The sequence below is a fragment of the Leguminivora glycinivorella genome, chromosome 7, assembly GCF_023078275.1.
Source record: "Leguminivora glycinivorella isolate SPB_JAAS2020 chromosome 7, LegGlyc_1.1, whole genome shotgun sequence".
In the NCBI taxonomy this organism is placed as follows: Eukaryota; Metazoa; Arthropoda; class Insecta; order Lepidoptera; family Tortricidae; genus Leguminivora; species Leguminivora glycinivorella.
The window spans coordinates 19877626-19890970 of NC_062977.1; the positions used below are offsets into that span (position 1 = coordinate 19877626).

At 38.3% G+C, this 13345-nt stretch overlaps 1 protein-coding gene across 1 annotated transcript in view; it reads left to right on the forward strand.

Annotated features, from left to right (window-relative positions):
• LOC125228404 (serine/threonine-protein kinase NLK2) overlaps positions 1 to 13345 on the forward strand; it is a 173452-nt gene that overhangs the window by 148982 nt on the left and 11125 nt on the right. Inside the window, 2 exon segments of the mRNA XM_048132968.1 lie at positions 777 to 945; positions 12347 to 12473. Coding sequence (XP_047988925.1) covers positions 777 to 945; positions 12347 to 12473 — 296 coding nt within the window.

Below are 13345 nucleotides of genomic sequence, written 5' to 3' on the forward strand. Positions count from 1 at the left end.
AGCTGCGTGCTGCCCAAAAGTGGTTAGCAGAAGATTCGCACAGTCACCTTGGTTACTGATAGCGCGTGTACAATCTAGGTACATTAAATTGATTGGTCCATTAGCGACGTAACAATTTTCAATGATGCCCGCAATGTAGTACGACGCTATTATCAAAACATACGTTAAGACACGCACATTCCACTAGTATCTCATAATAATATAGAGGTATAACGTGGCTTTCTTAATGTTACTATTAATTAGACAGTCATGCGTTAAGTTAATGAATAAATTGTTATGCAGTAAGACATACATTTGCATTAAAATTTAATTTCTCTATGATACTTCTAAGAATTGTATTTTTTATCGAGTCCACTAAATTGTGCGGTAGTAAAGTCAGTTTTACGGGAAATAGCGATTAAGTGTGGCTCTCAAGCGTCGTCGGCATTGCGTCAGTGTAGTTATTACACCCCGGACTCGGTGTTATTACTGCAACATTATAGCCCCCCTTATAGCGTACGTCTCATCTTATTCCACTGGCCGTCGTCATATTTATGGCTATAAATCTGACGGAAAAGTAACACAAGCTCCGACCGTTAGAAATTGGCTCAATGGTTTTTCATTATTAATGATGTAATATTTACATATATTGGCGAATTTCATGGTAAAATAATAATTGATACCTACTCGTATTACAAAACAAGCAAAACTTGGTATAATTTTACTTCACTTTCGTACTTTAACTTCACTAATCTAAATTCGTCTAGACAAAACTGACCTCTGATTTCTGTCAACAGGTCTAAAGTATCTACACTCGGCTCGGATCCTTCACCGCGACATCAAGCCCGGCAACCTTCTGGTGAACAGCAACTGCGTGCTCAAGATATGCGACTTCGGGCTGGCCAGGGTCGAGGAGCCTGACGCCAGCAAGAACATGACGCAGGAGGTGGTGACGCAGTACTACAGGTCAGTGACCCCGCAGCCTCCTGGCGAACAGCTGCTGGAGATATCCTTCGGGCTTTTAATCTATTCTCTTGTCAAGAAAAGTGTGATATATAAAGCTCGGAAATGGTGAGCCTACCTCGTAATATGACGTAAGATAATATGTCAAATTATAAGGAAAATAGCTCACACTGTTCGACCTCTTATTTATACCAACCGTGATATTATTAGCTGCTCCTTTCTAATATGTATAATATGGCAGATTTTTAAGAATTCTTTTTCGTTATATATAAAAAATATCATACGATATATAATATATTTCGGTATATTTGAAAATTGTATTTCTCTTTTTTCTGAAGGTCTGAACTAAAGTCAATTTATGTTGGCAATCACATAAAATGGACTTTGAACTCCTAGCGAAACTTTGTTGCTACGAGATTGGCATAAATCTTAGTTATAGCATAGATAAATCAAGAAAGATTGGTAACTCAGTACATCGCTACACGGCCTACTTAAACGCGAGTTATCGTCGCTGGTACCTCTTAGTTTTCGAGTTATTTACAGATGGCGCTATTTTCAATGTTTAAAAGTGCCGTCTAGTGAGATAATAATTAATTACATTGCCGAGTAACCATATCTGAATATGATTCAATATTTTGAGGCGGCGGCACCTCGTTTTTTGGCTCAGGGGTTAGAGTATTTGACTTGCATTTTTGAGATCTCAGGTTCGAGACCCAGCTCCGTTTTTTTTTTAAATTTGTTTAAAAATAATTATGTTGTTGTTTTTCACTTTTTTTATCTACCTAGTTGAATATTAGAGAAATAAAATATGATGTGAATTTGAATCATAGAAAAGTAAGTATAAATTGTTCGCGCCTACTTGTTGTATGTGTGTTTATAAAACCGATAGGCCCATAGGGAAGTACCTATCTACCTACTCGACTCTCCAATCACTTGCCGCCGTGTCAAGAGGATCATGTAAGGACCGTGTCAAAAGGACTGAAGTGTTTTTTTGCAATGATTATGGTCCAAGAGCTGGCAGGATTTTGGAGTAGGTCCATGAGGCAACCTGGAAAGGTGCTCAGATGCTTCTCTAATCATGACATTCATGACCAACACCGAGTTTAACGCCGAGTGTGGAATTGAAAAACGAGCGAGTGTAAGGATTCTATAGTTGAACCACGAGCGAAGCGAGTGGTTCGAGAGTAGAATCCTGAACTTGCGAGTTTTTTAACACACGAGAAGTAAAATACATTTGCACCCGAGTGTAACACAAAACTTTTCCCCTCACTATAGCGAGGAAACTACAAGGCAAAAAAATGCGTTTATCACTGCTTCCAGTAGTTCCACAGGTGGTAAATCATCTTTATTACCAGATTCACCTGCTTTTATCAATTTTAAAGCAGTTTATTTGACTTTATTCAAGGTCAAATTACTTTACCCACTAGTGGATAAAATGCGTTTTTACCCGCTGGTATTAAAGGACAAAACACGTGTTTCCGAGCTAGTGAGGGGAAAAATATTTCTATTCTATTCTATTCTATATGTATATTGATCATATCGAAAAAACGTACATAACCTTTCTTGTAGGATATTTTATGTAGATATTTTCTGTTAAACATATATATTTTTTGCTGTGGGCCACCGTTTACGAGTTATTTACGAAAAACTAAAAAATTTACTTTCAAGATCGAATGGTAGGGTACGGAACTCACCTCATGTCATGGCATTATTTTTCCATGGCTATTTAGACCCTCATCTTTTACTGGTAAAAATGACAGATTGCCTCTAGAACCATTTTTGTTTTTTTTTTACCACTTTGCACTGTTCTGGCACGGTGAAGGACCTGGCCAAATGATCTGGCATAAATACCATGCGACTTCTAGTCATACTAAGTTATGAAAAAAAAGCTGGACTTTTGGATGGAAGCAAGCCGCTTTGCATGGTGATAGTAGACATCATAGTAAACGATTTTTTCCGAGGATATTGAAATTTCATCCCTTAGGAAGCCGAGCGTAGCGAGGTGTTTTATGAAAATTTAAAAATTCTATCTTTTTATTGTGTAGTCCGATTTTGACAAAACGTATCTCAAATGAAAGGTATTAATTTGTGTAATTAAAAAAAAATACAAAGAAAAAAATTTTGAAAGTAAGAAAAAAATTTAAAAAAAGTAAATTTACGTCTCGCACTGAATAACTTCAAAGAATGACAGACAAAATGTACAATGTCGATATGCGAGTTTTTTTTTAATCAAAGACAGATAAATTTGTAGTTGAAAACTGAAGACCGCATTGAAATCGGAGTAGCATTTTTTAAGATACAAGTTGCCAAAGTTGGGAAAGATCGCTTTATATGGCCACTTTGAAATTCCTTTGCCAGAAAGTCAGAAATAATATGTTTTTCTGACACAGAAAAATACATAGTAACAGTACACATCAAAATAGAATTAAAAATTCCAAGGATATTATAATTTCATCCCTTAGAACGACGAGCGCAGCGAGGTCGATTACGAAAACCGAAAAAAAAATCTCTTTTTTTTACGTCGTCCGATTTTGACAAAACATGTTTCATTTGAAAGGTATTGCTTTATGTAACTTAAAAAAAATATTGAAAAAAAAATTGGGAAAAAAATTAAATGAAATTTTTATATCCTTGTAAAAAAATGTTTATAATGATGTCTATTACCTATGCACACTTTTAACTGTAAGAAAAATATAATGTTTCTGACTTTCTGGCTAAGGAATTTATAAGCGACCATATAAACAAACTAAGCCAACTTTGACAACTTGCATCTTAAAAACTACTGATTCGATTTCGATTCGGTTTTTAGTTTATAATCATGCATTTATTTGTCTTTAATTTAAAAAAATCATATATCGAAATTATACACCGTGTCTACCGTTTTTTGCGGTTATTTAGTGTGATACGAAAATTAAGGTTTTTTTTTTAAATCTTACATTTTTTTTCCAATTTTTTTCAATATTTTTTTCAAGTTACATAAAGCAATACCTTTCAAATGAAACATGTTTTGTCAAAATCGGACGACGTACAAAAAAATTAGATTTTTTTTTCGGTTTTCGTAACCGACCTCGCTACGCTCGTCGTTCTAAGGGATGAAATTATAATATCCTCGGAATTTTTAATTTTATTTTGATGTGTACTGTTACTATGTATTTTTCTGTGTCAGAAAAACATATTATTTCTGACTTTCTGGCAAAGGAATTTCAAAGTGGCCATATAAAGCGATCTTTCCCAACTTTGGCAACTTGTATCTTAAAAAATGCTAATCTGATTTCGATGCGGTCTTCAGTTTTCAACTAAAAATTTATCCGTCTTCGATTAGAAAAAACTCGTATATCGACATTGTACATTTTGTCTGTCATTCTTTGAAGTTATTCAGTGCGAGACGTAAATTTACTGTTTTTATTTTTTTCTTACTTTTCTTTCAAATTTTTTTTCTTTGTATTTTTTTTTTAAATTACACAAATCAATACCTTTCATTTGAGATACGTTTTGTCAAAATCGGACGATACAATAAAAAGATAGAATTTTTTTCATTTTCGTAAAACACCTCGCTACGCTCGGCTTCCTAAGGGATGAAATTTCGATATCCTCGGAAAAAATCGTTTACTATGATGTCTACTATCACCATGCAAAGCGGCTTGCTTCCATCCAAAAGTGCAGCTTTTGGCCAAAAATTCTCCATAACAAGTATGACTATTCTGAGGAACTCTAATTTCACTTTTTAATAATTCCAGGTTGCCTCAAACACCTTTTTTGGGCCTCAAAAAATTAAATCTTTAAAAATTTATAGCTCGATAAAGCCAGACTTGCAGACCTGATGTTCTGGCCCCGTAGCCGAATGGCATTTCTCCGACGCCAAACGAAAGCGATACGCCGCTGGCTCTGTCGCGCCAATACGCAAGCGCGATAGAGATAGATATCTACTAGCGCTTCGTTTCGTGAGCGATTGTGCCATTCGGCTAGCCACCCTGAGCACCTTTCCAGGTTGCCTCAAGGACCTACTCCAAAACTCTGCCAGCTCTCCGTCTATTATGACCATATAAGCAGCGACTCAGCGAGTGTCCTTCGAAGACCTGGCAAGCAATTATGGTCGCTCGATAAGTGATAAAATAGCAGGCCGTCCCAATCGCACTATATGTAAGTGCGATAGGGACGGCCTGATATTTTATCGTCTATCGCGCGACCATGCTGGTTGCGCAGATCCGTCGGTAAAGCAGTGTTGCACCTATGGCTCGGGAGAAAAGGCGAATCAGCAAGCGGCTCCATCGGTAAAGCAGTCCGCGGCGACAGATATTCGTCGACATCGACAAGCGGTCATGATTAGAATATTGGCCAATGACGAGACAGCTGTCAACATGGCGGAAACAGTTGTCGGCACGATGTAAACATTGCAACAAAATACTTAATACGATAATGTAGATGATATGAAGACGAAAACTACTAAAAAAAAACCTTTAAAGTTTATGTGACGTAGAAACGCAGGCGTTAATAGACTCTGGCAGTGGATATAACCTAATCAACAAAAACTCTTTCGACGAATTTAAAGTGGATTGCGTGAGTGAGAACTTCACTGTTTCTGATCGCAATGGTACTGTTAGGAAAACGTCGAGCATTTGGTTGTCGAGTATGCAGACTAAGGAAGCGCCGATCGAGCTCAAGATCACTCTGAAAGATGATAATTATCCCTGTGGCGAAATGAAGAGCTCAATGCGACTAAACAGCTGATTTTATAGCCAATAGTCAATCGTTTATTGCAAGAACATAGTGAGATTACATAAGATGATAACATTGAAAAGCAGTTCTTATGTTCTACCAAGCAAGGCATGCAATATTTAACAATTATTTAAAGTATGTACAATAAAATGTCAATATAATTTGTTACACAATAATTCATTACAAATATACACAAGGATTGAGTCAATTTATTACATTTTATAAATTACACAGCTAAGATGTCAAATATAGGCATAGATAAATTACTTAATTAATAATTAAGTTTTGAAAGATGGTGACTATAATGACTTGTGTTTGGAAAATGGCATGCCAAACAAAGGAGACCAACAGCAAACGGTGGTGCCTAAGGTAATGGGGAAGGAAGTTGCATATAAGGTGCATAGTAATGGTCATTTTGCTATGAGAATGAGGAAAAGGGCATTCACTGAGACGAAGAAGCCCTACGATCACACAATTACAGTTGTTGATGCGTTCACCAAGTGTGTGTGGCCCTACCCGATGAAGTCGACATCTAGAGCAGAGGTGATTAGCAAGTGGCAGTTGCAGCGGCAGACGTTTGGTGACCCTATACATATTACCTTTGCCTGAGGTAAAGCATTAAAGAAAAGAGCTTTCAGAAGTACTGTGAAGATGAAACTTTATCTCGTGTAAGAAATTCTTGGTGCCTAAAAGTTAACTTGATTAATTACTTTATTAAGTTTAGTAAGTTTGGTGAATATTTAAAATGTTGTTGTGTTGTAAAATGATAAAAGTTGTTACAGTCATTGTTTTTATATCTAATGCTTATATTGTCGGATGTTTTTCAATTTATGTTGAAATGTAATGTTGAATGAATGAGATGTAGTTAGATGAATGAACGTTGAAGTATATCTGGGCATTTCTCAGAGTGTTTCAACTTTTTTGATTTCGGTGGCAGCATTAGTACCCGAACCATGAGTTTTCTTTGTTTCTGGTACAAATCCACGACTTCTATTTAAATTGACAGGATTTCATGTGACTCTTACAGGATTCATGTAAAACTGTTGCCATCGAAAACAAAAAAATTTAAACACTGAGAAATGCCCATCTGAGGGCAGATATGAGAGCAGGACAGCCGAGAATGTGGGATCGGAACGTAAGGTGATGGCGTGAAACAGAACGTTGTATGATAGTAGAACACAGAGAACCTCCTATAGAGTAGCATTCTTGTATATTTTGTTCGCGGTACGAGTCACCAGTGTTTGGGGTGCGAGGAGCGGGCGGGGAATGTGTTAACCTCTCGTATGCTTAGGAGCAGATCTGCTCCATATTGTTTCAACTTTAACATGTAGTTATTATGACTAATATATTAATGACAATTTTTTGACAGACGCATACGAAAGGTTAAGCGCGCTGTGATTGGCCGTTTCAAGGACGGCGGGCAGTCGCGCCAGATGAAAAGGGACAGAAGTATGACTGTCCCTTTACTGACGCGTAAGTGGCCAATGTAAGTTGACCTATGCCGGCTCTGAATAAATTATAAATATGACTTATTTGTGGAATGTAATGCCGTCTGTTTTTAAATTTGAGCTTCTTACCTTTCCACACCATTTCACACTACAGGTGGACATCTTTAAGGCATCAAAATACCCTTTTCCAATTTTTTAGTGCGAAAAACACGCGCTGCTTTCGGGTCTGTTTTAGATATATTTTAAATTATTTTAAAAAAATTGTAGAATTATAAAAATATATATATATATATATATAAATGTAAAACTGTATATAAATGTAAAGAGATGATGACATGTATTTGTATATGATATTTTATTAAGGAATCAAATAAAGGCTTTATTATTATTATTATACTCTTTATTTATTTTCTTTCTTAGGCTAGGCTGTTTATAATATGAATATAAAAGTAAAATACAAAAACACATACAAAACAATATAAAACACATATAAACACATTATAAAAAACCTAACCTAGGGTGCCGCCAGCAGCGGGGCAGGGCCCAAGCTGCCGGTGGTTAGGGCTGCAGAGAGAGGAACCGTCGAACTATCCGTGCTGTGTCCAAGATCACCGCCTTCTGCATCTGGCCCTTGATCCAGCCACCTAGCGAGAGTCTCTTAAGATGTTGGTCGAGACTCTTCGCTATGAGACCGTTCGCTGAAACGACTATCGGAACAATGATCGTTGATTCAACATCCCACATGGCGGTTATCTCGTGAGCCAAGTCTAGGTACTTACTGGACTTGTCCTTCTCGGCTTTCACGAGATTCTCATCATGGGGGATGGTGATGTCAACAAGCACTGCCCGGCGTTGCAGTCGATCTATTATCACAATGTCAGGTTTATTGGCTACAATAGTCCTGTCAGTGATAATAGATCGATCCCAATAGAGCGTGGCACGACCATTTTCGAGAACTGGCGCAGGTAAGTACTTGTAGTACGGTACTTCGCGGTCCACAAGGCCGTATTGAAGAGCAAGTTGCTGGTGAATAATCCTGGCTACGAGATTATGTCTGTGCAAGTACTCGCCGTTAGCAAGATGAGAACAACCGGAAATAATATGCCTGAGTGACTCTCCGGGACGGCGGCATGCCCGACAAATATCGACCGTACCGTCCTTCAGGATATATTTCCGGTAGTTGTTCGTCATCATAACTTCGTCCGCAATTGCACAGGCAAAACCCTCGGTTTCTCCGAAGAGGTCCCCGAATCGTAACCAGTTCACCGATGCGAGCAGATCTACATCGGGTCCCGTGAGGGCCTTGTAGAACCGCCCGTGTAGCTGCTTGCTCTCCCATACCGCCTTGCGGTCCGCAGTACTTAGTACCACAGGTTTGCGCCAGTTCTGTTTCGCCAAGGAGAGCGGCGTGAGGTTTCCGTCCACTGCCACCACATCACGATGCATCCCGCACTCGTTGTTAAGGAAGTAATTCCTGAGATTGTACACCTCACGGTTGTGGAGATCTTTGGCGTTTAGGAAGCCTCGACCTCCGCACTTCCGTGGGATGTACAATCTCATAACAGACGAGCGCGGGTGTAACATACGGTGTGTGGTAAGCAGTGAGCGGATATTATTATTATTACTTGGTCGATACTGATCGGGCACGGCGAGCGCCCGCGCTTATATCAGTGCAAATACTAGGAAGGCTGGCGACCGCGAGTCGTCTTGTAATGGATGTCTATAGGGGTTGGTCTGTGTAGTAGAATGACAGTAGGTGTGAAAGGCGATGGGAGAATAGTTTTGAACGATGAGCGTTCGAACGTGAAAGAATTTAGTAAAATCTGTTAATTTCTTATTTGCTGCTTAATTAAAAGTTACTCATTGTTTATTGCTGGGTTTTCATTCGAGGCATAACAATATCCCACAAATATATTGTTTTATTCCCCATTAATATTCGATATGTAAAAAATACCCCAAATAAATAATAGCACTAGACCCTACTCATAGTGTTGTGTTCCTGCCGGTGAGTAAGGGTGCCAGAGCTCAACGAGGGTGCGGTGTGTTGATGACGGGAGCACTTACGGAACTAACTTGTTCCGTCTATTGTCCTTTGAATAGAAAATATAGAATAGAAAAACGTTTATTGCAGAAACCATCATACAGCATCACATACATTAAAAAAGAAAGAAAAAAAGAGATCTTAGGAACTAAATAAGTACTTAAAACTTTGAGTCGTCGGCTACCCGAACCCTCCTTAGAACTTGTACATTCCTTTTTGCTGTGTACTTAACACAGCAAAAGGGAGTGTACATGTTTCTAATAGGGTGGCAACGCGCTTTTGACACTGTTTGAGTTGCAGGCGTCCATAGGTTACGGTGACCGCTTTACATCAGGCGGGCCGTATGCTTGTTTGTAATGTAATGCAATAAAAATTAAATAATCAGAAAATAATACTTCCGTCTTAGTGCGTTTTCACATTATCCGATCCGATATCAGATGTAGGACCGATATCCCATATATTTAAGCCGCCTTTTTTCGATTTTCGCCTTTGAAATCCTTCCTACATCCGATATCTGATCGAATAATGTGAAAACGCACTTAGTGTTGTAATATTTTACGTAGCATATTTTGCCTCTACCCGATTGGTAAAAAAATATAGGCGGTGTTATTTGATAATGTTGTAAAACTGAAAGTAAATGAAAACTTGTCTCGCCCCTATTGTAGTAATATTGTAAAGTTCACTACTATTGTTCGAAAGTAATAAAAGTAATATTGTAAAGCCACTACTATTGTTCGACAAAAGTTTTCCACTTGCATAAAAGGGTTATTTGTTTAGGTGCCTAACTGAAATAAGATATTGGACTTAAAAAGTAATATAAGCTCGCCCTAAAAAGTTTTTCGCAATAACATTTCCTGGCAGATACGACGGAAGAAAAATTGAGTTAGTGCGATTTGTTACTTCCTGTGCGACGTAAATACATATGTATGTATTCACCCGTTAGGTTCTGTTATATTACTTTAAAAATTCTACCTCTACAGCACTTACGAGCAATCCAAACAGAATAAGGACATGGATTTAATCATTAATCAAGATCTTCCTCTTAAAGTGTGTACAGTCAACCAATTGGGAACCCTAGGCTACTATAGGACTATGACATTGTAACGTTATACTTATAAATCAGATTGTAAGAAATCTCAGGCCGATAGTACACTATCATATGTTTATCATAGAAATATGATCATAGGTCTATGCCTCCCTTTTTCTCCAACGTGAGGAAAAAAGATGGCATGTTGCCTATGATGATATTTCTATGATAAACATATGATAGTGGACTATCGGCCTTAGATACTGCTTGTCATTTTGACATGGTTGTAGAGTGGCCTAGGGTTCCAATTGGTTGATTGTACATATGCTGCTCGTGTTATATAAGTACTAAATGTTAGTACTTATATAACACGTTTAAAGTACGAGTATCAGCAGTGAGTACAAAGCTCTCAGCCCTTTGTTTTATAAAGGAATATGTGTGTGAATAAATTATAAACTAGAGCTACCTACCACTGAGAACAAAGTAGCACGCTAGTTTTGTCTCGTACAATACTAGTAGAAATGTCAGATAGCATTTCGTCACTACTTTAAAAAAATCTCGTATCTCACGCTGCTTCTCAAAGTTAAAACGCAGTAAGTCTATATGCATTCCATACATACCTACTTACTACAATTTTCTTTTCATTGCCAGACGAAGATACAAGTTTTTTTTAAAGTAGTGACGATTTGTTATAAGTTATTCGTGCAATAAGCAACATGAGAAACATGAAACCCCTCGCGTCTCCTTGCTCAAGGTCACAACTATAGTTCCCTCGCGTGAGGATATTGACTTGTTTTCGTCACCCGATTCGGAGCCAACGTGACGAATCCCGCGAAGCGTAAACTGCGCTGCGCTCAATGTGTGACCTTTGCTTCGGTGGCCGCGCTTCTGAAAGTAGGCCGCTGTGCGTCAGTCGCGGCCGGTGAATACAAACCTGAATAAAAAAGTGTTTAAAAACCCATTTCAATGCGGCGTTTTGCCTTTGAAAGCCCTTTGAATTGGTGTTAACCGTGTCATGTAAAAATCATAAAACTAGAAAAATTGTAGTGCCGCAGTTAAGCTAGCAAGACCTGCCCGTTCGAATACCCTTCATAGAAAGGAATTTCAGGCATGATGTTCCCGAGTTCGATGTTTTGTAACTACTTAGCTTTAAATGCACAAAACATAGGTAGTTCCAATTTACTAAGAGTGTTGTTGACCCAACCCTTTTTCTAGTTTATCTAGGGGTCCATCACCTCATATATTTGCGTAAGGAGACTTAGTTCGTCTTACAGCCTTGTATACCTATAGGTACCTATGTAGGTCGAAAAGATTACAGCCCTGTTTCTTTCTGGCGTCTGTGACGTTTGTTTTAGACCACGAGTTTTTTGTAGATTTACAATTTACAAACACGACAAAGGTACTTTAAAGAGGAGCATTCATAGGCTGTCCCGTACAAACGTTGCGGTTTTTTTTCCGGCATTTAAAGCAGGCTATCATTTTTAACCCCCGACGCAAAAACGACGGGGTGTTATAAGTTTGACGTGTCTGTCTGTCTGTCTGTCTGTTTGTCTGTCTGTGTGTGTGTCTGTCTGTGGCATCGTAGCTCCCGAACGGATGAACCGATTTAGATTTAGGTTTTTTTTGTCTGAAAGCTGAGTTAGTCGGGAGTGTTCTTAGCCATGTTTCTTGAAAATCGGTCTACTATGTCGCAGTCGGGGGCTTTTTCAAAATTTTAATTTTTTCTGTAAATAATTCTGCACATTGCCTTGGATTAAGATTACTCTTACACCAGCAAATTTTTAGAAAAATCACGTTTGTACAGAACAAACGGTACTATTTCATGGAATGTTTCAGAGCTTTCGAACGCGTAAAAGCTTATTTGTGAGTGTGCTTAGTAAAACGTCCCACTTTGTCGGTTACCATTAAGGCGAGATTTACTTGTATCTTTACATGAATAAACTAACAAAGCTGACATAGCAATTGACAAAGTGGCACGTTTTCCCGTGCACACTCACATTTGTTGTGTACTCCTAAGCATCACAGCAGAAAATATGTATTACGTATGCAAATATACTAGTATCATTCCTGTGTAAAATGTATTTTTAGACGGTACTAGGCAAGCGACGTCACTGTTTACGTACATAATTCTAAAAAATAATCACGATAACATTTTGCCGTTGTCATTTCCAGGGCACCTGAGATCCTAATGGGCGCCAACCACTACACAGCGGCCGTGGACGTTTGGTCGGTCGGCTGCATATTCGGCGAGCTCCTAGGCAGGAGGATCCTCTTCCAGGCTCAAAGCCCAGTACAACAGGTACGTCTCACAAATTCCATCAAACTATTCGTTGGAATCTGGCGTTACTTTGCGGAAATCCTTAATCAAATCTAGAAATTACTTTTTGCTTAGTGCAACCCCCCATCCGCGAATAGATAACGTGCTAGTCAATCCTTCCTAACCCTAATATCGCTGCCTCCCAAGCGCGGATCCAGCTTCGAATTGAATTGCATGTAAAAATACGCAAGTAAATATATCGGGTTAGCACGGATTGACTAGAACGTTATCTATTCGAGAATTAGCAAAGCAATTTCTAGATTTGATTACCATGAAACTAAACACACGTGTAGATAATGCGAAGTGACATACGATTGTTACAAGGTGACCAAATCAATCAATGCCTACGCGTTACATCCTATGAACCTACTACAAAAAGACTAGTATCCTGGAGTTGACTGGTTTTAATTAGAATCACTCAAGAGTTTTGGGACGATATTTTTACGAGTTTCTCATAACAAGTAAGTACCTAAGAGGAACGATTCACAATTTCATTTCAAACCTGAGTGTTAAATATTTATTCATTAAAATTATCGTTGAAGACAAAACAGCACACGGAGAAAAATACGCAAAAAATGCACAATTTTGCAAAAGCGTCTGTATTTATGGAAATAACAACAGTATATTCCCTGTATGTGCTTGCACAAGCTGTGTGCACGTCGTTCTATAATTAAAAGTACACAACAAATAAAAGTTGGCGTGGCGAAGCTGAAGATTGACATATGTAGGGTAGTGTAACTAGTGTTCTAAAGCAGTAAGACATCGTGTGACTGGTTAAATATAGGTTGCGGACAGCCGCTAGATGTCTATCTTAATTTTGCACATTTCGCTTCTAATTTAGAATTTAGAACGAA